This window comes from Corvus hawaiiensis, chromosome 8, assembly GCF_020740725.1.
Source record: "Corvus hawaiiensis isolate bCorHaw1 chromosome 8, bCorHaw1.pri.cur, whole genome shotgun sequence".
Lineage (NCBI taxonomy): Eukaryota > Metazoa > Chordata > Aves > Passeriformes > Corvidae > Corvus > Corvus hawaiiensis.
In genome coordinates, this window is record NC_063220.1 from 22,137,176 (window position 1) to 22,163,850 (window position 26,675).

The following is a 26,675-nucleotide window of genomic DNA, read 5'->3' on the forward strand; positions in this document are numbered from 1 at the left end:
AACCTGCATTATAAATTTTGATTTAGGTCTGAAGCATACTTATAATTTGGCTATTCCTACTTGCTTAAGTTTTTTTGCCTTTGCAAAGCAGCCCCAGAGATCATGAGGAGGTTTCTTTATGCAGGGAGCTAAAGCAAAGAAGTGTTCCAGCACTTCTCTACTGCTGCTCAGGGCTGTCCAATCCACAGGGTTAGTCCAAAGTAAAACCCCCTGAGACGCCCTTGGTATGACCTTGGCATGAGGTCCTCGGTGCCGAATACTCTGCTCTGTGCTCTGGCTCCTATAGTCTGGCCCACAGAGCAGATGTAGGTATCACCTAAAAGCATTATAAAAGGTGCTGAGTTGTCTGTCCTGAAGGCAGAAATTAACCTTGTAGACAATACTGGAAAAGGCAAGGAATGTTTTCCCTTGTTGCTGAGCTGGTTTTGAGTAGCCAGCTCAAATGGTGGGGAGTATTCATGCCTCTGCATTCCTGAGTTTGGTACTAGGAATACAAACTGCCATCCCCAGCTGGCTTTGGAGCTGGCTTTGTGCTGCAAATGCTTGTCCGCTGGGAACCAAAAGCCAGATGTGCTTCACATAGTTTCCAGGCAGCACTGATCCATCAGATGACAGTAGCTATTGAGTGCTCTTATGGTGGCCCAGAGACACAAAGATGAAAGCCTGATGCCTGTCAACACCTCCCTTGCCATTCCTGTGTGTCTTCAGTTTTCACTTGAGTCCACCTCACAAAAGCAAATGCCACAGAATATGATGTTGTAATGTTAATAACCTTTTATTTTTAAGGAAGAAAATACTAAGTTTTATGATTTTGAACTGTCAGACAAATTTGGGATGCATTGAACTTTGTCGTCAAATATTTTCCTGCACCAGCCTCAGCTGGGAACCCCCCTTCTTCTTTAGAAGCATTTTCTGCAGCATTTTCTCCATGATTTTTACTATGGAAGATGAACAATATTGGAATGTCCTCACACAGAAATGTACTTCCATGGAGGAAAAAGGCTCTGATGAACAGCCAAAAGGAAAACACTGTAGAGATACCTGGAATAATTTCTTAGAGTGGCTTGTGTTGTTTCCCAGCTTCTCTGCCTTTAAAGAGCCTCTTACCCCAACTCAGGAGCTCCACCAATTGTAAAAGCAAGAACTAACCAGTGCCAGATTCAAGTCTCAAAATACAAACCCTCTGAGATACAGGGAGCAAAGGGGTGGGGGGCAGGTTCATAAGAAAACTTCTAAGCATTACTGTAGCATAAATAATATGGCATCTTTCACCTCAAATAGCCTAACACTTCATAAAGTGATATGAGCTTCACTACTTGCTGAAACACAGCTATTTCTGAAGTGGAACCTGATCTCTTTCTCTTTTTTACTTTTTTTTTTTTTTTTCTTTTAAACCAGCAGACACCAGTGTTTTAAGGTGGAGAGTGAAGGATAGAGTATACAACCAATCATAAATATAAATCTAGGAAGGCTTTGCAAAACAGAAAGAACAAGCAAAATCTACTTTTATTAATAACATGCATCCTGGTGTCTCATAAACTTGTGTCCTAAATTTATAAATGCAGTTCATCTATAAGAGATACAGGCAACTGAAATAAGATTTTGTCCTCTTTCTTTCAGCAATACTCTCTCACAGGCCTTTGGTAAGAGATGCTCTGGTTCCTTTCCTCTCTTCGTTCAGTTTAATATCCAAGTCCCGGAGCTGGCTGAGGAACCCCGAATTTGGGCAGATGTTTCTGTGAGCACTCACTGTCTTTAGAGCATCCACAAGTGTCATGTTCTCATGGATCATTAAAAAGGCAAGCACTAAAGTTGCTGAGCGGCTCACTCCCATGGCACAATGAACGAACACCTTACCTGCAGAAACAAAAAGGCACAGCAAGGTGAGTGTGCTTTAGCATTTCTAAAGTGGAAAAGACAAAGGAGGAGAAAAAAATACTAGAAACAAGTTAAAAAAGCAATGGTGACATTTAGTGGACCCTCATGCTTTCAGGAAGGTCACCTCTCAGGCAAGGTGGTATTTCAAACTGACCTCCTGCATCTAATTTAGGCCTAAGATTAAAATAGTTGAACTTTTCTGTGGAAGGAGAAGCTTTCTGTGACTAAACTTGTTAGTATAGTTTTCTGTGGAAAAAAACAAGTTTTGGCAGAAAAATTTGGCCCAGCCCTGACTGTGATCACTGGCAAGTCCCACAAACTCTGTGGGATAGTCTGCCTGTAAAAATGGAGTCGTAATTTACTGTATCTCAGCAGCCCAGTGTGAGCTGTAACTGAGGATTTAATAAAGCACTCCAGTGAAAGCAGCAGATCCTGCAGCCAGTCAGAGTCAGAGCAAACTCTGGAACAAATGGAAATTATGATAACTAGGCCATAATCCAAACTCTGCTGACAAAAATTCAGCAGACTGCGGGTCAGTCTCGTAGTTTTCGACTTAGTTCATTAACTTCTGCTGCTTCTCAGTCTTAATAGACAGGCTGAATAAAGCTCCAATTCTGTGAAGTACTTGAGCGTGTGAAGCATTCGAGCCAGCACCGAAGTGCCACTGCTCCCACAGGGAGTTGGAGCAGCAAGCAGAGCAGGATCCCCAGCTGGAGCCCCCGTCTGTGTGCGAGGGGTGGGAGGGACATGTGGAAGCACACACATCCTGCTGATTCCTACAGGATGGGCCCATGGGGCAGCATCTGCAGTGCCATAATCTCTGCCCTTCCCTCTACACTCTGGTTGCAGAGCTTGCCCTTCTTTCCACCATGCTGGGCTGCAGGCAGCCAGTCTTCCCCAGCTCCTGGGGACCTGGCACAGCCACCTTCCCTGCAGCACATGGCATAGGCACCCTTCTCCATCCTCTGCTCAGTGGTTCTACGTGTGCTGCCTTGAACCATATGCTGATTCTGAGCTCTGTTGGTGCCTGTTACTGCAAGGAGAAGTCATTTGGCTTGTGTTGAAGCTTCCTCCCAAAGCTTATCTTTGCTTTTCTCTTACCTCCTGAAGAGTTTAAGGCCGTGCCTATGAAATTGGCAGCATCATAGAAGAAGATACTTAAATCAAAGGAAGGATCATCAAATGCTTCTACTCCATAGTACTCTATTTGCAGATCTGCATAATATTTGGCTCCCGTGTTGATGCTATATGGTCCATCTGCTGCATTAAGGATATGAGTAATGTTGAGGCTTTGAAGTGTAGTTTTGCTCCTAGCAGCCCACCTGTTGAAAGACATGAAGGGCACATTGGCAACGCTCCTAGCATTCTGCAAAAATAGCATGGTTTAAAGTTAGTGCCTGCTCCCACTATGGAAGGATGCAGGAACTGCATCCTGCTTACAGAGGAGCAAATTTCGAGAAGCACATAGTGCTTTGTGCATGAAAAATGTGATATGGGGGTGTGGAGAGCAGTGGGAGCACAGACTTGCCAGTGGGATACTGTCAGTTAAGCAAATGCCTCCCAGCAGTTAATCCCTGAGAACATGGTTACTGTATGAAGTAGTCAAGATTTTCCTTTAAATATTTGTTTAAGAAGTTCTAGAGCTAATCTCTCATTGATAGTGTGCCTGGTCTCAAGACTGAGAACTCACACAGATGCAGCAACACCTTGTTCCTGATTTGGACATGAAGTGGATGCATTGTGTTCACCAGCTAGGTGAACCCCACTTCCCACCATAAATTGGGACTATAGGTATTCGACAGAATTCTGAACCTTAACTGATATATTCATGAGGAAGAGGAGCTGGGAAAATGAGCTAATGATAATCTGCAGCAGTCAAATTGGAAGGAAATAGGAATAAATATTATTGGTCACAAGAATAAGGTATTTGCATGAAAATTCCTGTTTGATGTTTTCAGTTTTATCTTCTTTGAAAGAAAGCATGGATTTGGAATGCCAAGATCACTGTTGTACAATTCATTTGAGCCTTCCTCCTTCTGGCTCTTAATCTTGCTACCCCTATTTGACTGTGAGGGCTACTGGCGTCTTGTCTCCTGCCTTAGAGCACAGCTTCCAGGCCACATAATGCATCTCAGAATTGACATAAATTTGGCATAGGTTGTTTGAGGACTTTAGTCTATAATACAAATAATTTTTACCCTGCCAAATCCATGGTGGCTCAAAGAATATAAAAAACCAAGTCAGACACACTGTAAGTCACCATTTTGCATGCCTTGTTTTTCCTGACATCCAAGCTCTTTACATCACCAGTTTTGGAAGCCTGTATCACAAAAACATTCCTGAAGACCCAGAAGCTGCTCCCCAGTGTACCACAACTTTTCCTCCTCCTCTTAAGGACTGATAACTGTTTAACAATAGAACCATATGTTCTTACGCATCTCCCAGGTAGATATTTGGCCAGACTTGGTCCACATGATTATCAGACCCTCCTCTGAGCCACAGGAGTCGCTGGAGATCTGATAGTGCTGGTGTTTCATAGGAAGTGCTGCTAGTCAGAGATGAAGAGTCTCTGGTGTGAGGCATCTTGCTGCTCCCTTGCATGCACTCAGGCTGTATCAGAGACAGCTTTTCTGAAATGAATGAGAGGAAATTTTCATACAGAAATACTACTCCCTAGAAAGTAGACCTGTTCATTACCCTCCAAATAGGATTACATTATTAGAACTAGTGTGTGCAGCAGGGCCTGCAGGTGTTGCTAAAAGCATCCAGAGAGCCAGACTGACTCAAGGGTAGGACTCTACAGGCATGTAATTTCTCCCCTGAGAAAGCAGTATAAGATAATGTGATTTGATTTCTTGTCAAGTAACGCCATTGGTAAAGAACATCTGCACCACCAGAATGCAGACTGGATGAACCTTGTAGGCACAGGTATAATTTCTCTTTTTGTTGATGAGCTACCGGAGTATTTGTGTACACTTGATTCTGATTAGTTAAAATTCTTGAAGCTTTTGAAAGACTGCATCATTAAACTGACTTATACTTACAAAGCTTCTAGGGCCAAGGTGGAAATCTTAGGATGTGTATGTGAGAGACATCTGTATGTTGTATGTGTACACACACATAAAAGGTGTGTGCATACAATTTTCTTTCATTTATAGTGACGTATTTAAACACACGTATACGCATACGTACACGTATACATAGGAACGGATTTTCACATGCATATATAAACATATATATGCATGTATGTCTGTATAGAAAGAGAAGTTCAGAGGATCTGAACTAGTTTTTTCTCTCTCAGCTGAATATGCCTGGACACTTAGCTATACTGGTATTCTTGTGCCTGTCTGTCTCAGTCTCTCCTCTGGGAGCTGTTTCACTCTGTATAAATAATATGATAGCTACTTCCCTCCAGAGAGGGGCCATTTCTCTTGTCTGAGGGGCAGGGTACCTACCCAGGATGTGAGAAAAAAGAGTATTTTTTAAATTATAGAGCTAAAAGTTCTGGCATTGTTGTCCTGCTGAGAATCCCATCTAGGGCTCCCTCACAGGTCTGTGAGATCATAGACCTGTGAACCCTCACAAATCATGCTGTGGAACAGGGGCAGCCCTTTCACAATGCTGTTTGCTGGTTTAGACCCAGGAAGCCCAGGCCAGCTGGTTCAGCTGGAAGCAGAGCTCAGTCAAGAGCAAGAGTGTGAAGATATTCAAGCAGTCCCTTCTCTGAGACTTTAGGAGCATTTCTTCTGCCTGGATCTTATTATCTTGAATTGCTGTTCTTGTCTCCTGAAAATATTGATGAGCTTTGTCTGGTTGCTTGTTCTTACTAGAGCCATAATCAATGTGGAAGGCACACTAGAACTCTTCCCAAAGTAGGGTAAATGGTGTTTATTCTGATATGGCATCAGCTTTCAGTCTAATGCCTGAATGCCTAAATCTAAAGTTTGGGTTTATTTTCTCAGCAATTTTAGAAAACAAGTGCAGATGGGACCTTCAGAAGTCATCTGGTCTCTCCCCTGCCCCACAGCAGCAGCAGCCAGATAGATGTTGCTCCTAAAACAACAACTTTGTCCATGTACGTTATTTTTAACAGTATAGGCTGATTTGGGGAATAAGGAGAAAAGAAGGGAGAATATATTTTTGCCTTTGGAAGAAGAAGTGGAGATGATGTGAGGCATATTACTGAACATACATGTATATATGTCTGTGACCTCAGTCTAAATTTGCTTCCTTTGCCCTTTCCTCCCTCCTCCTTCCCACAAATGTTAAATGCAGTTACAGCTTTTTGTATGTTCCAATAAGAAAGAGGTCTCCCTAGGGTAACTACTTAATAAGCAATATATGAAAAGCACAATAAAAATGATGGGAGACATAGGAAAAAAAAAAAGGACTGGTTTTACTTTTAATGATGGAATAAAAGAACTGCAGGGAAATAGAGAGGAATATAGAGATAAAAGCCTACAAATTTTTCAGGGCAGATAATTAAGATCAAGAGCTTTGGTAAAGGAGTATGTTGTGCAACCCGAGCACAGATTAGCATGAAGAATAGCACAGAAACAGATACTGTGCATTGCCCTACAAGTTTTACTGCCTTGTGAAAGTCATGCACTGTGCTCAAGAGCTATTGCCAGCATCTTCATGATGACCTGTTTGTACTTTCACTGACACAGAACGTTTAGCTGAAGCAGTAAAAGGAAATAAAGAAGATAATACAGCTTCTACATCAGGAGATTCTTAAGACCACAGGCTCATTTTTGAGGAGTGTGGCTGACTCTGAGTTGCTGCAAATGCTTAAGGGCTGAAGTTGTAGAGCAGATGAATACCAAACTTTCACTTCTCCTAGCCCCTGCTGCTTTAAACTTCTGTTGTAGCCTCTCAGTTAGTTACAGTAATGGAGATGATGAGCAAAGAGAATTACACTGTGAGGCCTTTTGTTCAAGACCTGACTTTGAGGAGGTTCTCCAATAATTGAGTCATTTTGGTGCCAGTGACACTTCGCAGGTGATTCTGGCCTTGGAAGCCAGGGAGATGCTTTGCAACAGAGCTCCCTTTCACAGAGCAATCCTCTTTCCAAAAAGTGTGCCAACATTGTTTTATTGAAGTGACTAATGCCCGACAAGCGAGTTCCTTGTATCAACACAAGCATAGCTCCTCCCAAGAACACCCTCCTGCCTGCACTGCACTGGCCTTGAAATTGGATTGCTCTGCTCTGGTAAGCTTGGAAATAGCTATAGCAGATCATTGGACTAATGAGGAAAGCAATATGAATTTTTTAATTGAAGGCCAGGGACTTTGGTGAAGATTTTCCCCCACCCTCTACTTTAAGATACTGCAGAGGTAGCAAAGGTACTGCGACTGATTACATTTCTCTAAGCTTCTCCCTCTGGGTGGCTCCCAGAAGCTGCTCTGGTTGGAAACAGTCAGTGACTGTAGGAGAGCACGAATCCCTCTACCTGAGGGAAAAAAAATTCTGTCTTACAAGGTCACTAACATTTTCTGCAGAGATCTAGACCATGCAAGTTGGATGGGATTAATTTTCTTTTAAACTGTAGCCATCTCATTAGATTCTTTCTTTCTATCTTTCTCTCCTATTTTTTTTTCTGCTTAAAAGTAAAACAACAGAAGCAAACAAAAAATTCTACCTATGGGAGACTTTTGATGCCAGACAGAGATTTTAAGGGCAATCCACAAAATACAAGGTAGTGCACAAGCTTTAAAACTGTCTTGTCATTCTGCATCAGTTCCCAGACACCTGGGGCCCTGGGGTACACCCCAAATGGCCAAGGCCTGCTTGGTTCCCTGTCTGGGCTGTGGAGCCTGTGTTTGCCCAGTGGTCCAGGAGTTGCCCTGGAGGCCCAGGCTGGAGGTGGCCATAGGTGGCACTGCCTGGCTGCAGGGAGCACCCAGGAAGTCCTGTGGGTGACTCCATGCTGTTTGCATGCAGCTGGGTGCAGCTGCTGAGGGACCCAGTCATGTCAGAACCTTGTCTACAACAACCTAGTGGAGCTTTGTATCTCCCCAGTATTGTCTAGCCACTTGAATACTACAGTCTGCAAAGCTTTTTGGTTTGTTGGTTTGGGGCTTTTTTCCCTTCCTTTCTCTGTGGTGGAAACAATTGCCATTTCCTATTGACCATCTCTCTGGCAAAAAAAAAAGAAAAGAAAAAAGCCCACACAAACCCCCAGTGACGAATTGGCTAAAGCATTTAACTGATTTGTGTTGCATTTGCAGATTCCTGTGAAAAAAAACTCAGCAAAGTTTTGTGGGTAAAAACACAAACACTCCAATATTGTAGATAAGAAATAGTTAATTTTGTTATTTCAAAAAGAATTACTATTTCCATTTTTCTATTCAGTCACTTTGTTTTGGTATTTGTTCTCCTGCATTGCATAAAATATTTTAAAACATTAAAACAAAATGAAATGGCTTGTTCCTGGTTGAGAAAAACATGTTTTATTTAACTAAAAATGAACACAGACTGAGTAGCCACCTATTTGTCTAGCCCTAATTTCCACTTCTGTAACAGGGCCTCCTGCCATTTTGCCATGGTTGTTCCCTTGTCTCCTCAAGACCAAACTGGGCTGTACAGAGATTAAATGAATGTCTGGAGTCCCAAGAGGAGTCTGGCAGGGCATTAGTTGGACCCCAATCACCTTTCCTCTTTCTGTGTTGCTAGCACCTTCCTAGCTGGCACAGCTCTGCCTGTGGTTATGCTGATAGCTTGGATGGGGACAGATGTCTTTCAATAACAAGTCCTTACATGAGATTATTGAGAGCCTCAGGCACAGCAGGACCTGTGGTTACTACAATAGCACAAACACTACCTAACAATAACATGATACAGAAAGATCCTGCAGCCAAATATCCTAAATTCTCTGAATCAAAAACCTGAAAAACTAAATGGTTCAAAATTCCAAAGCATGGGGTCAGACTATAAATCATGTGGAAGGGAAAAAATAAAAAAGCAGCTTCTTGATGCATTTGAAAATGGTGTCTACTCTGTTTTTTCTTCTCTTTTCTCTCAGCAAGCATCTCTGCACTCATCTTTTACACTCCTTGCTCTTTTCTCTCAGGTAGTGGGTAACACTATGGCTCTTTGTCCTCCTGATGGAAAAGTCCAGATGGAAAGAAGCATGGTTCACAAGGAAATGATCATGTTAGTGGAATTAATCTTTTAGATACTGTAATGTGAAATATGATTTTCCTTTTTGTTAAGAAGACCCAGTCTGTGTCTCTACTTTGGTCAGAATCTGATGCTAAGAGAACCCAGGAGTCTCTTGAGGTAGAGCTGAAAACTTTGTGTGCAGAAACAGGCACATTTAAAAGCAATAGCAAAGTTAAAACAGCCAGATGGGAACCTAGCAGGCAACCAAGAGGGGAACTCTCTGTTTTCCTTGCAAGCCTACAGGGGCTTGTTTGCAGGAATTAGAATCTCTCACCAGCAGTTCACTGCAGCTCTAATACCAAGTGGTATTGAAAATGAGAAGCAGGTTATGGCTGATGGTTTAAATGAGGCACCTATGGGAATTTAGAAATGAGATCCTGGACTTGTCTTGGTGTAGACTGTGCACATGGCAGAGCAATATTGCTTTCTTGGCTGACTGCATCATGTATTATGGCCTTTTATTTTGCCCACAGTCAAACAGCAGGGAATAGTAGAAGTTCATTGCTCCAGCTCACTGTTCAAACTCTGATCTGCCTCACCAGAGGCAGTGCCCCTGAATAATGGAAAGCAGAATCGGTCCCTCAGCCTCAGTGCGGGTATATGTTCAATGCAGCACTGTATAAATGCTATTGCCATTATTTTGGAGTGAAGAGAAAAGCAGAATGTACAATTAAGGCTCTGTTTAGTTCAGTTTTTAAGAGAATTTACTGCCTGGGAAAGATGCCAGATCAAGGGCTCTGGAAAACACAGCCTGCCCTTTAACCACAGTGTCAGGAAAGAGCAGGAGCAGCCCTCCAAGCCCCCATGGCTTCCCCCTCAGCCCAGCCCAGCTCAGATTGCAGATGCCCCTCACCCTACACTGGCAACCGTGTTTTACAGGGTGGGAGAAAATCCGAGTCTTCACACCTCTTCACCGCGTGGTCTCCCTCCTGACATCTCCATTCACGTCCGGCCTTGTACATTTATGATGGGGCCCTCTCACTTTTCCTAACTGAGCTGGAAGGTACCAACTTCAGCTTGCAAGGCGCCTGAGCTGGGCTGGAAAGCTAAAGGCTCCCTCCTCTGTGAGCCCTCCTGTTCCTGTGCAGGGCTGCCCATGATGCTGGAGGGGCAGCTGCTGCTGCTCCCCCAGGACTTTCTTCCGTCTGGGTACGGCAGGAATGCACAAGGCCATTTCAGTAGTGGGAGCAATCACAGGGCAGGGCAGGTGAGAGCAATCAGCCTTAGGCAAGGTTTGGATAGCCAGGAGAGCTCCTGGTGGTGAGGCAGGTCCCAGGTGAAGTGGGAAGACAAGGGGGTGCATGGCCAGACACAGGTGTGCAGGTGGAGATGGAGCCCGAGCATCTCAGCTCAGAGGGGCCCCTGAGTGAGGCGGGGAGCCCCAATGAGGCCTCCCACCACTTGTTCTCACACAGTGCCTTCCAGCAGCCCCATCCCAGGCCACACAGCCACGGCTGTCCTTGGACAAGGCAAGCCCCCCAGGAGGGGTAGAGCTTGCTGAGCTCAGGCTCAGGGGGATGAGCTTCACCTGCGCCTTGCTGTTTTTTGGGGAGAGGGTGCTACCCTACAGAAGTGCTCCTGGAGAGCATTTCCTCTTCTTTGCAGTGTAATGGATCTGCACGTATTTTCCCAAAACTCTTGTCATTCCAAGGGGGAGAACCTTTGTGTTGCCCCCCTCCCACCTCCCCCGACCCTCGTATTTGAGAGTCATGCAGCCTAGGAAGAAGCACTTGCCCACGCATGGGGCTAAAGCTGCAGGAAAGGAAGGCTTAAAAACGAAGGTGCTGGTTGGAAAAACGGACAGTCCTGCTTGCAGTGACAGGTCATGGCTGTGGCACAACGACAGCTTTTACATCTGCAGCTTTCAGATTCAAAAGAGATAAAAAAGAAGTATTACCTTAGCAGCTGGCATCTCTGAGCTATGCAATGCACCATCCCCAGCAAGACAGCGCTGCCCTCCACAGGCTCCTAGTACAATTTCCGACTGTCTGTGAGTATCTGTCGAGCCTAGGATGATGCTCTTTCCCCTTTATTTCTCCTCTGGGGCACTCCTGTCCCACACAGCTAGGAATTCAAGCCTCACAAAACTACTGATTTTTTGATGCATCTCAACTATGCTCATGCTTCTCCCTGAATTAAAATTCTCTAGTCCTGCTGCCAGCAGCCATAACTGTGCTGTATGCTGTAATCAGGGGAGCACACAATCACCATGCAGCTAACTGCTTCTAATAGTAGAAACTTCACTCTAATCTTATATAATGCCAGTAATGAAGCAGAGAGGCTGTGGCTTGTGAAGAGCTTAGACAGAAAGCTTTCTTGGGCAGCTCATGCCCTGAGGGCAGAGAAGCTGCAGCTGCACTGAGAGCAAGAAAAACAAAATGACCTTGATATTGATAACAGTTCAGTGAGCACTGTCACAGCCAGTGCTGTGCCAAGACTTCATTGGTGTCACAGGCTGTTGATAGGTGTAAGTTATGGGCAGTTCTGATAAAAATGGTGTCAAAGAGGCCAGACTGAGAGAGGGATATGGGGAAATTATTTGTCTTGCAAGATCCAGGAAAGACAAACAAGGATGTTAATATATTGCTATTAAAAGGGGCTCCAAAGCACTTGCACTTCGGCAGGCAGTATAGATTTGTGTGACTGTGGATTAAAGGGGTTTTTTTTCTTCTCCTTGTTTTACTCCTCAAATGATTTTTATCTGACTGCTGCTGTCAATACAAAATTGACAATGCTGTCAAGTTTGCAAGATTTCAGGATATTTGAAGGCATGACAAAGGGGTTTTGATATTCCTCAGTCGTTTGGCAGGGGTAGCTTTGAGCTGTCTGTCTCTCCCTGCACTTTTAACATAACCAGTGAAGTGCTCTCCTTGCTTTGCCTTGCTTGAAAGGGTACATACAAAAAAGGCACGTTTTTCTAAGGCTGACAAAGCTGTACAAATTCTTTGCTGTGGAATCAAGAGCAAACTTCAAAACTCTACAGTGGAAGATCTATTTTGGCACTTGAGTTTTTCAGGCATATCACAGAGATTTCCAGCGACATTCTCAGCTCTGTTGGGGCAGAGTGGAATGTTTTTTCTTTAGATTTTTTTTTTTTAACTGCTGATTTTAAAATCATTATTTGATTTTGATTAAGTCATCTTTTAAGAAGAGTGATTGTATGTCACAAAGGAATTGACCACTAATGAGCACATGAGAATAACTAAAAGAAGATATTAAGACATACAACTGGGATTTCCTGTCATTTGCAAACTTTTTGATTGTGTGTGATGAGTATTTGCTCCTAATTTCCTACCTTAAATCTGAGGAAATAAAACTGTGAGTGGTTTTCCTGTTGCAGCACCCTGGTATCAGGGTGCCAGGTAAATCAGAGTGAAGTAGGAAGTGCCTCGTCAGGGGCTGTGGGCAAAGCAGCGTGTGCAGCTGCCTCTTTGGGCTGTGAGGGATGAGGAGTCAAAGGCAGGGGGGACATGCTGCTGCTCCATGGAACGCCCAGTGATGCCTAGGTTTTAACTTTTATATTTTCCTGATTCTGTACTGCTTAGAGTGTAACTCTGAGGTTTCTTGTATCTTGCTAATTTCTGCTCACTTGTGCTAGGTAGACATAACAAAGGTCCTCCGGGCTGGCTCTCCAAGGTCACTCAGACCATCCTAGGCCCAAAAAGTATAATCCAAAGAGCTTCTAAGGGGGGCAAGCAGAGGGAAATTACATCATTGAACTGAAGCTATAATTGGAGAATTAACCCTGATATGCAAATGGACCAAACCTATAAAGGTGTGAAGAACTCGTGACCTGTCGTCCATCTTGGGCTCCATTTTGGCAACAGCCTGTGGCTCCCAGGGTGTACCTTTGAAGGCCTTTCAAATAAATACCTATTTTATTCTTTTACTCCTGTCCAGTCTCTGTTTCTGGGAGGCCTCTTAAGGCATCACCAGTCCCAGGGTCACTGGGAAGGAGTTTCCCTGCCTGGCCCTGCTGCGAAGTCTCTGCAAGAAGCAGGCAGCATGGTGCTGCCCAACTCCTGAGACTGAGGCTATGCGAGTCTTGCAGGTGGTCAGGCAGGGCAGAAACAAGGGTTGTTATGTGCCAGCAAGTTTTTGGAAGGTATCTTCACTTTATCTTGCCAGGATTTATGCTGTTGTTTTTCTGCTTGTGGTTTGTGCTGTGGCTCGGTGTGGACTGCAGATGGATGCCAAGGCTGGTAGGTAGGGTGATGGAGGGGAGAAGAGCCTCCAGCAAAGCAGCAGCCTCAGGGCTCCCGAGGGAGAGCTGAGCACAGGTAGAAGGGAGGAGTGCGTCCTTGCTGGAGGTTGTGCCTGCTGCAGGTGGTTTACAACAGGCAGTCTGGGAACACATCACAAACGTAATGGTCCATTTTCCCAAAGCAAGCCTCAGTGCCTCCAGCACAGGCTTGGGAAGGCTGTCCCCTGCTTGAGAAAGTTGCTGTGCGCAGGAATGCATTAAGGACAGCGAGATTCTCAGGTACAATGGCAGTGGGAGCCACCTGTGAACTATAAATAGCACTAACATCCTTTTCTCCAGTGCCTGGCATCCCAAGCAGTCATTTTTGTGGGTGCTAGTGAAAATGAACAAAGCTTTGAAGAGCTTTTATTTATGCTCTCTTTGCAGGCTGTAAATTTTCTTAGTGTGTAGTTTTTCTTACTGGCTCTGAATTTTGCATTTATTTTAAGGGAAAATACTGGCATTTTTTTCTTTTTGATTTCTTTTTTAGTTATCATATATAATTTTCATATTTTTACCTCAACTATGTCGGAAGAGCTATTGTGGCAGGAGAGTTGGGATCACAAGTGTTCATTTTCAAACAACCTCTCTGTGATTGCAGGAAAAGGGGAAAAAACCCAGGAGCCTAAATTCAGTCTTAGATAAATCTTATATGTGTTTTTAACAAAATAATGAAAATGTTTTGGTTTAGAATTAAGCAAACAATACAAGGTGTTTGGGCAGGTTTTTCGGTGTTTACATTGAGACATCAGACAGAAATAGTTGTTGCAGTAAAAGCTTTACATGTCCATCAGACAAGATCTTCCTGTGGTTTGATAGGAAACAAAGGTGGCTTTGTTAAGGAGCTATGAAGACCCGAGAGCAACACTGGCATAAAGGAGCCTTTTCAAAATATCTAGGGTTCACTTGATGAAGTCTTGTGATAACATGACAAAGTCTCACCTGTTATGCAACTCTCCTTTGCTCTTCATAGTCAGTAGCTGAGGGCCTTAAGGAAACACAAGGTCTACAAAACAGACATTTCGCTCTGGGATAACCCTGCTACAAGATCAACTAGTAGAGCTGGAAGAATCAGTCTAGCTTTTAAATATACAAGAGGGGGTGTATTTTTTTGCAATTATGCCAATTACAGATTAGACTGTTTTACTGACAATCCTTACCTTACGCCAGCGGGCAGCACCGCTGCCAGTAAAACGCTGTGATTTTTCCTGCTGCCACAAGATGGCAGGAAAAAACAATGTTGGGTGATTTAAAAATACGCAGCGATGGGCATTGCAGGACGCAATTACACTCCTGACCGGCATTTAAAGGGAGCACTTACAAGAAACTGCATATGTTGGACGGAAGAAAAATGTGAAATGTACGGAATAAATTAGATTGGTATTGACCTGGGTGCATACATCGAAAGATCTACACCGTATCCTTTCCCATGCAGGTTTTCTGTATAAGAAAAGCCTGTGACAGTGCCTATTTTTTTCCTGTACACTGTGCAGTTTGGCCTGGTTTTGTTCTGCTGGCAAAATCTATTGTACAAACCAGTCCAAGACATAACGCACTCACATAAAGTAAAAAGCAGGGTGATTATTTTAGTCTTTTATAGCATATTTTCCAAATATGTTTCTCTTCCCATTCCCTGTTCCTCCAGCCACAGTAGAAAAAGAGCCAAGCTAGAGGACACATCCACTGCTCTGGCTTTCAGAAGCAGTGGGAGACTTGAGGGACAGCAGCTGGGCAGGAGAGCATGCCTGGGTGCTGACAGGGTGTTGCACTAGGTTGCTGGGCTGGGCAGTGGGGTCAAATCAGTGTCCCTCCTGCCTGTTCTCCTGGGAAAACTGACTCTTCGTGCAATGGGTGTCACTGGAGCTGCTGGGGCTTTGGAATAGGGCTGGGATGAAGGAGTCTGTGCTGTTCATGCTCTCTCCCCAGCTGCTTTCACATCATATGCTTTTCTTAAATCAACCCTCTACAAGAATAGAAATTGGGTTGGAAAGTACAACCAGACTGGCTAGGGGCTTTGAGTTATCCAAAGGCATTCCTCCTCAGTGGCCAGTGTGGTGGTTCCCCTGCACTCTTCTAACACATCAAAGAAAGCTGTGGAAAATCACAGAAATTGTTGTGTGTCAATGGCAGTTACCAGGAGCTCATTAACTGGTATTAGTTAATTCTGAATGGCAGCACTGCGCAGATGCAGCAGGTTCTGGCCCTGCCACGCTGCTGCTCCCCAGCATGGCCTGGCCTGGCCTGGCCCAGCCCAGCCTGGCCTTCCCTCACTGAGGCATTGAGGACGTTCATCAGTAGCCTTTGCAGTTTATCTGCTGAGGGGACAAAGCTCACGCTCATGGCAGCTGTGCTGGCCCGTGGCAGTGGCCTCCCCAGATCCTCCTCCAGCACCAGCCTGCTCCTCACCCCATCCCAGCCTTCCTCTTCACCCCATCCAGTCTGCTCCTCACCTATCCACTCAGCTTTCTTTTTCACCCATCCTTCACCCCTCCTTTTCCTTTTTTTTCCCACAGCCTGAGCTAACCTTGGAGCTGATGGAGGCAAGGTGCTTGTTAAGGCGTGAGGGCAATTAGGGACTTTTGTGCTAGGACCAGTTCTTCTGTCCAGTCTGTAGTAATTAAAAGTATCAAGAGGTTTAAGAAGCAGCCAATCTGTTGAAAGCCAGAAGTTGGAAGACACGCATCTGTCCTGTTTCTTATGCTGGCTTCCCCTAGACTGTGCTCTGGGCTGATGGAGAATGAATAACTAGCCAGACATTCAGGTCTAACCTGCGTTGGCACCTTTTCCACTTGTCTTATGAATGCAGTGTCCACACTGCTCATTACTAAACACTGAATTCTATAACACAGGCACTAAACATCCCAAATCTGCCTCCCAGGCTGGAAATACATTTGTCACTATGAACCAAGATTCATTTCACAGTGGCAACATGGAGAAGAATGACAAGGCATCAAGAGTGAAGAAGCAAAATCAAAATGCTTAAAGCAACTTTCAATTGTTGTGATGATAAGGGAAAAGAACCAATGATATGGGTTCCCAATGCCCTCACACCTTTTCCCTCCAGATTCTGATCCTACTCGGATTTTTAAGGTATTCTTTCTTGTATTGCTTCTTCTGGTAAAATTACTTTGGTCCCAACTTGGTTCTGCAGTTAGCAGCTTCATTTTGTGAGGAAAGCAAGTGATGGAAGGTCTGCAGCTGCTGGCAACATCACAAGAACACTGCCAGCATCCAGGACCTTTCTTTTGCCCTTTGGCTGCCCACCTCTGAGTTATGGGGTCCTACCTGCTATTTAAAAGTAGATTAAGCCTTCCTGGAAATTAATAGGTTTAACTGAGCACAAAATTACTTTGAATCTGCCTTGTGCAGGACATCCTACAACCTGGGTCCTTTTGTCAGGCTTTCAGCAACTAATCATCTAGGTCAAAACAGCTCCAGGGTATGCTTAATCCTGCTCTGGATGTGAGGTGAGCAAACCTTTGCACATTGAGGTGTTAGTAGATATGTATGTGGGGGGGAAACAACACTCTCTAGACACCTGTTCCCCTTCAATGCTCGAAAGGAAAATCCTCCCCTTTCAGCACTGAAGTAGTAACTGCAAATGTCAGTTGGCTGTCTTTTTTTAGTGAAGACAATAGTGGGAACCCATTCACCACAGACAGTTTATCCACAAAGCAAAGGCAAATTCAGGGCTGTCCAGGAATTTGAAACTACTGGGTAGAAGGGATTTTCTATTTCTATTCTACTGAGATATATCTCTGAGTTTTTAATTTTTGTTCTGTTGAGCAAGATGAGCACCTGAGAGGGAACAAGCACATGTGCATGTCAGCTCCAAAGGGAGGCAGCCCCTGCACAGGTGACATAATCACACGTGGTGCTGGATCAGGTCTTGAGAGGGCTACACTGATCTCTGCTCTTCTCCTGCCACTTTTCACTATCGCCACAAGTAAGGGCTGAGATTGGGTGGGTCAGTCTTAACCCGAAAGATCTAATCTCGACTGAAATGCAGGAGCCCATAACTAGGTGAGCTTAATTGGGCCCTTCTCTCTGTTTCTGAGACTGTCAGGCACAGGAAGGTGGTTACTGACTATTGGAATAGAAAAATGTGCCATAGAGCTGAGGTGCTTTTCTTATCCTGACTTACTAAATGTCCCACCTCCTTCATCCATGAAGATGTCTGTCATGCTTGTCCCATTTTCTACCTTTCTAGGGCTATAAACAATAGTGATTACCAAGTAACTTCATCTCACCCCTCTATTAGCTTAACCATTTCCTTGATGGATCACAGACTGGGTGATGACAGGCAAAATCTCTGTCATTAAAAACTCAAACTCCCTCTGTTCACAGAGGTGCTGGCATGGTGACAAAGCTCCCTTTGCACACAGGCAGCCTTGCTTTCTGCCTGGTTGTATCTCCTCCAGGCAGGATGGTGCATCTTGACTTTACAGCTGCTCGATGTGGCTACACATGCTTTCACAGCAGGATCTATTAGCACCAGCCACCCTCCTTGCAGGGATCTGAAAGCATGCTGCCTATTGGCACAGGAATGAGCCTGCTGTCTCCAGAGGACATAAAGACAAAATCCTAGCCAAAGAGGGAACCATGAGAACAGAGCTAAGGTTATGACTTTATAAATGTTTATCTTCAGTCTGTATTTGATGTCTGGATAATAAGGTGACCAGAAACCTAAGGCAGGTTAAACAACAGAGGGGCACACAGTGGTTTTCTTGAGCTGCAGCACAGAGCATGTGCAGGACCTTACCATTCCTGATTTGCCACCTTTGTGGCTGATGGATGCTTTCATGCAGTGTCTCTTCCTAAGCCCTTCAGATCTGAGCTGTAAGTATGGTCGATACAGCTGTGCTTTTTTTTTCCTTAAAAGAATGGCTTTCCCTTTGTACTGTTTGCATTGTGTCATGCTGCTTTGGTTCACTCACCGTTTTCCTCAGTTTGGTAAAGAAGCTGTCTGTGAAAACAAGAATGGAAAAAAAAAAAAAAATTATCAAAGACAGTTTTTTGTATACGCAGGGAAGAGATGTTTCAAAGTGAGTTTATCAGGTTATGCACCTAAGTATTATTTCTGCCCTTGAAAATCTTTTCACTTACAGCGCTTAATAGGTCTGTGCAAATCCATTGCCAAAGAGGTAATTGGCCATTTTTATAGAAGGATCAGAAACAAAAACACTCCAGGCTATTGTTCTAAAAATTAAAAAAAAAAAGAAAAAAGAAAAAAAAGGAATTATGGAAAGAATATGTTTCAGGGCATCATCCAGCCTCTCTTGAAACTATGCAATTTCTCTTGGTGAAAACAACAGCAGACACAATGAAATGAGTTGTATATGAGGAACTGAGATCTCAAATGTGATATTATGCAGAAGGTAAAGAGTCTGTACTAAATAAGTAACAGCTCAGTGTGTTATCAAGGGTGCACTTCGATTTTGATGAATGTTAAAAGAACCTTTAGCCTTGAAAATAAAGAGGATAATTTCTCTCTAGGCAATGGCTGCTCGTGAAAGCCATAAAATAAGAGCACTGGAGCCCTAATTTTATAGTGCTTTTTAAATGATTTTCAAATGGTCCAGCTGCTTTGTGCCACAATAACACAAGGCAGAGATATTTACGCCGGCAATAACAAGCATGCATCAGCCTGCCCAAGCTGCTCTCCGCAGGCAGCCTGCGGGAGGCGAAACACACGTGGAAAGATGATACTTGCCAGTGTGGATTGATCACAATCACACCATGGTCAGAGCGATCCTGGGAAGCCGCTTTTTCCACCAGACAACTTGATTGTTTTTCTTGTCTGTGTGTTGCCTGTGAAGCACAGGATCTATGCTGCTGGCAACGCCGGATCTATTTTGACACTTGAGAGCCTGCCAGTAATGTGTGCCTCTTAGGCCATACCGTCCTTGGCAGACTTCTCTTTTTGGAAATAGGAGGGCAAATTCTCCCCTGGGTTACACTGCTGGTTTTGGATAGGAGTTTCCACAAGGATTAGTGTTGTCTCAGCTCTGGTGTTCTGATGCAGCACTGCATTATCTTCTCCAGAAATGCATGCATGTGGCAAGTGAACTCTGGGCAAATGCTGTGGAATTCTGCTGAGATGCTGAATTGCCACCAGCAACTTCCCCAGGTATTTTTACCTCTGCATATTTAGGACTTCAGTCTAAAACTACAATTTGTTTTCCAAACAAATGCTCTGAGAACTACTCTAGGGTGGTCTAGCTTAGCTTGCTAATTTGGGCAGTCATTTCAACAGTTCAAATAAAAGTTTCAAATTTTTTTCTTTACAGTCCCCTTTCCTTGGCGAGACATTGACAAAAGACAGGGTACTGGGAGGAACCTGCCTTCTGAGCCAGCAGAATAGGGTTTAAAAAGCAGTTCCTTTATGAAATATTCAATTAAAAGTAAATAACTTGTCTCTTTCCATGTTCACCAGTGTTAGAGGCACAGCAATGTTCAAATAATAAGAATTTTGGTGGGAACAGGAAATTCTGAGCATGAGAGAAATGGCTAATTTATGGCTGAAAATTTATTATATTTGCAGTAATTCTCAGGTCCATAAAGCTGAGACAGAGCTGGGCACAGGGCATGGCAGGAGGAAGTTATCTCTGGAAAGTCCCCATCCACTGAGCATCTATTGTCACCAGAGTAAGAAAGCTGTCTCCCATCTGGATGACTTCTTGTATGGGTTGGACAACATTTTCCCCTTTTCATTTACTGATACCAATCAGCAAAACAGGTCAGCATCTTTTTATGTCCAGGGATACACTTAAGAGATTTAATTTTAAACAGGGGCCTATTTTCTCTTGGAGTTGAATTTTAAGAGTTTGAATGAGCAGAATGGACAACAAATTGGGAACTTATCCCAGAGGAGTACATAGCATATTTGCTGCCCTCGTTTACCCAACTGATTGAGGAACGACAGGAACGTATAAAATTCAGAAATATTCTATACCCTAAACAGAGAGGAAAAATAGATTTGATGCCAAAGCTTTAGGTCATATTCCTTTCATCTTTATCTCATATTCAGATTGTTTTTCTGACGTTTCTCCTTGTCGCTTTGTGTTTTTCTAATGTCATAAGAGTTTGGAGTTAGGTGCATACTGTATCTTAGTTCAATATGTAAATCCTGCAGCTTGATGAAATTGCTCACTGCTAGGTAACTCTTTGGATAGCATTGCCTAGGGAAAAGTGGCATAATATCATAAAGTAAGCCAGCATAAAGGAAGCAGATCTGCATTTTCTAAGAATATAGCAAATAAAGATTTTTCCTTTCGAAACAGAAAGGAATACACGTAATGCTGTTCCAGGCTGCACAGAGCAGTGCCATGGTCACAGATTGTGTGAGTTTGTACTTCTGCCTCACTCGCATCTCATCTCATCTCATCTCTGAGAGATCCAATTTACAGCAGCTGAGATAAAGTAGCCTCCAGGGTATTACATACAGCCCTTTCATAAATCAAGAACCACTTTATGTTTCTAGAGATCTGAGTCCAGAAACAGAGGAAGACACATGGCATTAGGCTTTGTAAATGGCCAGTTGGCATGTCTCTGCAATAGCTCTTTGCAGCTTTTGGCTGTTTCTCAAACCAGAAAGTAACTATTTTTAGTTATTTGTGTTGTGTATTCTGATGAATCAGTACAGAAAAAAAAAACAAAAGACCCCAAAAAACCAACAAACAAAAAAACCCCCCACAACAACAAAAAAATTGGTGATTTCAGACTGAGAACTCAGAACTTTCTTCCCTTTTATAATTGCTTTTCTTTTTCTCTCCTGCTACAGAAGATACACTCTGATGATTACCAGCACACCATGTATGAGTGATCCTTGCCCCTGATGTGGATATGGTTTTGTTGGTCACTCCTCATCTCTCAGGATCCTGCTGTTTTCCCACGTGCCAATGAAGACAATGTCTGTAAGTGGATAATTAGGCTTACCCAAGTGATTGAGTGACATTCAGTTAATGCTGCTAAAGTAATATGTGATTGCTTAATGTGAGTGCTCTGTAAGAACAGCAGTTTACCATGGGGACAGGGATTCGCCATTTGCCCTTATTAAAGCACTCAGAATGTACAGACATGGGCAACAAGGTCAAAGCTGATTGTGTCTTCTGCAGGTATTCCATAATAATGCATTTCCTGGCTGTGGAAAGTTTGATTTCCTTTGATTCTCCATGCAAAAATGTGCTGCATTCAGGTGCATGGGTATCACCAAGCCTTTTCAGGCCTTCCTTGTTATGGGTTATGGAGCTATGGAGAATCATGTATGAAAGCTCATGATTAAAAGTAGCTCAAGTTATCCTCTTGCCTTGTAATGTATTCCTGTCTGTAGAGCCCACTGCCCACCACACTCTGAGACATTTTTTCCCCTTTGAGACATGTAAGAAAAAGTAAGGTAGTAGAAGAATGGTAAAAGGTTGTGATTTCTGAATATACTCATAACATATCTGGAAATGCAGAATTCCAAGTTATTTCACTTCTGAAAAGAAATAAATTTAACAAGTTTTACAGAGTTCAGTTATCTACAATCACATTGAGGACTGCTGGCCCAAACACCCTACAAAAATTCACTTCAGGAGGTAGCTCAGGTCCTGATATAATTGGATTTGAAATATCTGTGTTGAACACGCTGACGTTTTAGCACAGCCTGTAACCATTTTGCCTCAGTCTGTAACTGTACCATGTTTCTTTGCTGAAGTGCTATTAGCCTTGCTAATCTGGTTAAATTGCAGTTAATAAGCCTGCCTGCTTAAGATCAGCATGAAGTTTGATTTCTGCAGGATATTTTACATATTTTGCTCTCAGCTGCTTATTATGTAGCATTTCAGAAAACATTTTACCTTTAAACCCAAAGGGTCTTGGTCTTGGCCTTGTCTATCAGCAATGGCTGATAGCCAGACAGATATTTAATAATCAGTTTGTTGACAACTTCAAAGTCCTCCAGGATGAAAGTCATCATGTAAAGTCAGCCATCCCTACTTTATTTTATGATATATTTAACTTGTTTAAAGATGCTCAACATCAGATTTCTGATAAAGGCATAAGGAGAAATGTTTATTATAAAATACAGCATTAATTCTAGATTGATCTTTGATTTCCAAGTAGCTGCTCAGAAACTGCATGCAACTGGTTCCACAGAAACAAGCAGTGACAATATATGGTACTGCTCTGGGCTATTTTAGCTCTGGCACAAGTCCGAATGCTGGCATGGGTTTGCTCAGGAACAGAAACATCCACTGTTTATTAACTTCACTGAGTACTGGGCTGGGCCCTAAATGCACATACTCTCTCTCTTCCCCATTTCTATCTCATGAAGAGCCCATGAAACCTTATTCTCAGGTATTGTTCCCATTTGTCTTATTGGTGTTGGCTGTAGCACTTGATCAACTTCCAGTTTCCCCGTTTGCAATCTGTAACTCGTATTTAAGCTGATATTAGTGCTCAGCTGTTGCATTAACAAAGAAACCTGTTTACATTTTTATTTCTGTTAGCTGAATGTGCTCAAAGTTCTTTTTTTGCTTACTACACCTACACTGTGTTGTTATCTATATATTTTTTCATTTTATTCCCCACCATTCTCTTCCCCCATGAGACGGAATGTGATTGAAAGAAACATCCAAGAGTAGCTTGGAACATGTATACTCACAGGCATTAAAAGGAGGTCTTAAAACTGCACTCAGAAGGCTGTCTAAAATCAAATGCTGCTGTTAAGACAACACAATTTCAGTGATTTTTTGGTCTTAAATCTTTGCCTTTACTACCCGTCAGGCTCAATTCTCCAAGTCCTTATTTCTGCACATGGTTCTAATACGCAAAGGGGTTAATTTCCAAGTGTAGTTACAAGGTTGAACCGCAAAGGCAAAGGTCGGTTTCCCACTCTCCTGGCCGCGGCAGAGGTTCAGTGAGGCACCGCACGCTGTTGTGGCTTCTGCCTTGGCACAGCCCGGCTCGGACCGGGCCACCGCGCAGCTGGGTGCCCCCGCCCGCCGTGCCGGGGCCACCTGCCGCCTGTCGCGCTCCTGCCGGCAAGCGCGGGGACATTCGGAAGCCGGCGGCAATTCGTAAACCCAAGTTTTGTAAATGCAGATTATTTCCCCAATGTCACCTAGCTCATTTTTTGGGTTTGCTGTTTCATAACTAAAAGAATGGCCGCTTTTAGCTGTAAGCAGTGGGCAATCAGCAGGGTCATTAGTTCCTCCTGCTTCTCTCCTGTAGGAATTACAGTAATTTCTAGATATTTCAACAAGTTTGCAACCTGATGGTGGTGAAAAAAAAACTTGTTTTGGCATAACATTGGGCACTGGGCGTGTTGAGTGCAGATTATTGCATGCTGTCTCCATGCTTCAGAGTGAAACACCCATCTGCACAGTTTTGAGAAATAAAGAGTGAAGTCTGCTGTCATTCAGAATATCCATAGATTTGTCAGAAATTTCAACTGCAAATCAAATTGTCATATAAACAGCCAAAATCAGAATACTTTTGAATGTGAAAAATTCCATTCTAGTTAACATTACACCAAAAAAGGTAAAACCTAATTATTGTTAAATTTTAAGGCTGCTCAGGATCATGAGTCTGTCTTGTGCTTTGTATGCTGCAGCATTAATAAAATCTATATGTTACACAATTATAAATTAATGCAAAGCAATAAAGAGAGTCTAATTCTCTTTTTAATTATTTTCCTGTGCAGTAGGTTCTTTCTTTAATGGATAGTCCTTTTGCTTTCTTCTGTGCTAATCTTAAGTCTATTTTAAGGCAATGAAGTTTACCAATGCTAATTAAATAAAGTTGGACAGCATATGTTAATGAGTACTGTATTTCCCAGCCCTTCAGAACAGCTCAGCCTCAAATAACACTTACATATTGCCTATGTAGAGATTAGGCCACTCTTCACCCACGTGATTTAATTCCAGCTTGCAGCTGTCCAAAATATCTGGCAGTTCCTGGGCAGAGGGAGTGCCGGGCTCAGAGCATTCCTGGGCCGACAGGGTCTGTCTTCAGGTGCTGACCCCTTTGGAGGCCTCATGCAGAGTCAGGCAGAGGAGGGAGGGCCTGCTGGAAGCTGCTGCTGCAGAATGCACAGGGGAGGTTTTTACTGAAGCAGGCTCTTTCTGCCGCTTGATGTTCCCAAGCAGGTGGCTGAGTCTAAATACAGCTCACGCCTTGACGCCTCCCTGGATTAGCTCAGTGCTACGTCCCTGGTGCAACGGGGAACAGCCAGAAAAATGAACGTTCTGCTTTAAGTGAATCTTATGCAAAAAGATGCTACTCCTGTCCTCACATAAGCTATGGTGCTGTTCCTGCCAGCATAGAGCTTTCCCTGTGAAAAAAATGTCAGTCAATGCAACCGAGCCGCAGTCCCAAATGCCTCATTTGACCCAGTTCTAATAATAAGCTACCAGGAACGAGGGGACAGCACAGCTTGAGGGTGAGTTCAAAATATGACAGCACCTGTCCTGGGCCTTACCCAGGGTTCACCGAGCCCACTATCCTGTGCTTGGCTGTGGCTGAAAGTGGATGTTTACAGAATATGAGAGCACAAAAGCATGAATTATACTTGTGTATATAATAACACTCTCCCAACTTCCAGCTGGCTGCAGTTTATGAGCTTGCTGATCTGGATGGAGTTTCTAAGTATTTGGTAACTCTGAATGGATTTCTGTCCCTCAAACTTTTCCAGTTGCCCCTTGAATGTCTATAGGCTTTTACTCTCTGCAGCATCCTGTGGCACAGTGCTACAGAGCTCATGTAAACCCCTCCTCTTGTTTCAGACCTGATTTCTACTGACTTCATCTGCTGCTCTGAGTTCTTGTACTGGAAAATAAAATTAAGAGAAGTTTTCACTGGAACTCTTCATGGGCCGCTTTAGGTAACACTGGTTTTGTGATTACTTTAAGCAGATTTAAGTCCGCCAGAGCTGTAGCTGGGACAGTTCCTCCCACTCGCACCTTGTCCCAGGTTGTGTAGACCCTCTTGACAAATGTGCATTTTCTGAATGAAGTGCCACTGGGGAGGCAGTATTTTTCTTTAATTTTGGTTCCTTAGTCTAACTTGCCAAACCAACATTTAAAATACAAGTTCTCATGCTGGTAGTGGAAAGCACTGAAGTACCAATTTCATGTCACATCATGACTTGAATTATGGATAGTGTAAGTGACAGGTGAGGAGGCCCCTTCTCCTCTTAGCACATTGCAGCAGACAATGCTTTCTGTTTTAAGAAGTTACAGGACTATTCTTCTGTTTTTGCTTATGTTGACTGGAATCTTTTTCCCCGCACAAACATGCACTCAAAGTAAATCTGGATATAAAGAAGCAATACAGACAGGCAGGAAATATAAGCAACACTAACTCCACAGATTAAAAACACTTTTCTGTGATTTGACAATGCCCTAGAAAAGAGTTTCTACCTAATTCATTCCCTCCACTGAGGTAAGTAAGTCTTGCTTACAACATCACTATCATGTCATTGGTGGCATGGATGCCCTACTGACTCAGCTTCACTCTGTGCTCTTCCCTTCTCTAGCCCCAGTGAAACAATTCTCTCCCAGGGTGAGCACTATCTTCAAGAGCAGGTACTAATTTACAACAGGAGCAGCTTTCACAGCTGTGGCTTTGTAGGACAGATGCTCAGGGGCATGCAAAGCATTATCCTGATGGGGGATTCCATTAATCTTGCTCACATGTGTCTAATTTTGCCCAGCCTAAAGCCATTAAGATGCATTATTTCACTCACATGAATTTCAGATTTTTCAATGCCATGTCTTCAAAAGGTTTCCAGACTAAAACCTACTGTAATGTGAATGAAGTATAAATTATAATGAAATATTAACTCATATAAATCCCTATTAATTTAAATAGAGAACTTCAAAGCAAACAAAGCTCCTCCTCCACTGCTCTGCTGTTTTGTGAGACATAAAGATTGTCCTAGCGCTGTTGGGTTTTAAATATGATTTCCTATTTGATCTTTTCACACAACAATATCTTACCTTTCTCTCAGCAGTGGAGCTCTTTGGCAAGGTTTAGGAAAATCTGAACAGTCAAACTGATGTCTGAAAGGATCTTAAATATGCTTATTTTGCAAAGCACTTGTGTACAGTGAAATAGGGAGGGATTTCTACATTCCCCTAAATGCTAGGCAGAATCAGCATTCATGTCATAACCTCTCCAAGAATGAAGGAGGAAATGTGGTCTGGGAAGGAAGAGGTTCAACTCACAAGTCACCATTATATTAGTCTTGTAATAACCTTGCAAGTCTCTTCCAGCAGAGAATAAAATGATCAGAACTGATGCTTCAAATGCAAACAAGCAAGCAGAAATGTATTTACCTAATCTGGCAGCGAATCTTTATAAGGTCAACTAATCAATAAATCCAACCAGCAGTAAAGGGCAAAA

At 43.3% G+C, this 26,675-nt stretch overlaps 1 protein-coding gene across 5 annotated transcripts; it reads right to left on the reverse strand.

Annotated features, from left to right (window-relative positions):
- Positions 1 to 1,487: 1,487 nt before the first annotated feature.
- Positions 1,488 to 24,574, reverse strand: LOC125329713 (dual specificity protein phosphatase 13-like). 5 transcript variants are annotated; one of them, XM_048312037.1, is made up of 6 exons: positions 24,144 to 24,573; positions 18,393 to 18,485; positions 18,224 to 18,252; positions 4,313 to 4,508; positions 2,980 to 3,200; positions 1,488 to 1,857 (listed from the first exon to the last, which is right to left on the reverse strand). In XM_048312037.1, exons 4-6 carry the CDS (start codon positions 4,477 to 4,479, stop codon positions 1,631 to 1,633), a joined length of 615 nt encoding a protein of 204 aa, XP_048167994.1. In that variant the 5' UTR covers positions 4,480 to 4,508; positions 18,224 to 18,252; positions 18,393 to 18,485; positions 24,144 to 24,573; the 3' UTR covers positions 1,488 to 1,630. The 5 variants fall into 5 exon arrangements, with proteins under 5 accessions (XP_048167994.1, XP_048167992.1, XP_048167993.1 ...); XM_048312035.1 differs by lacking the exon at positions 18,393 to 18,485; XM_048312036.1 differs by lacking the exons at positions 18,393 to 18,485; positions 24,144 to 24,573 and adding an exon at positions 19,000 to 19,141.
- Between the last annotated feature and the right edge of the window lie 2,101 nt (positions 24,575 to 26,675).

Bases quoted from the DNA above. Each gene is read 5' to 3' on its own strand.
- LOC125329713 (XM_048312039.1), bottom strand. From the start codon at position 4,479: ATGCAAGGGAGCAGCAAGATGCCTCACACCAGAGACTCTTCATCTCTG. The intron at 3,201-4,312 runs GTAAGAACATAT...GTCTTTCAACAG, and splicing joins AATATCTACCTGGGAGATGC to GTGGGCTGCTAGGAGCAAAA. The intron at 1,858-2,979 runs GTAAGAGAAAAG...TTGTTTCTGCAG, and splicing joins GGCCTTAAACTCTTCAGGAG to GTAAGGTGTTCGTTCATTGT.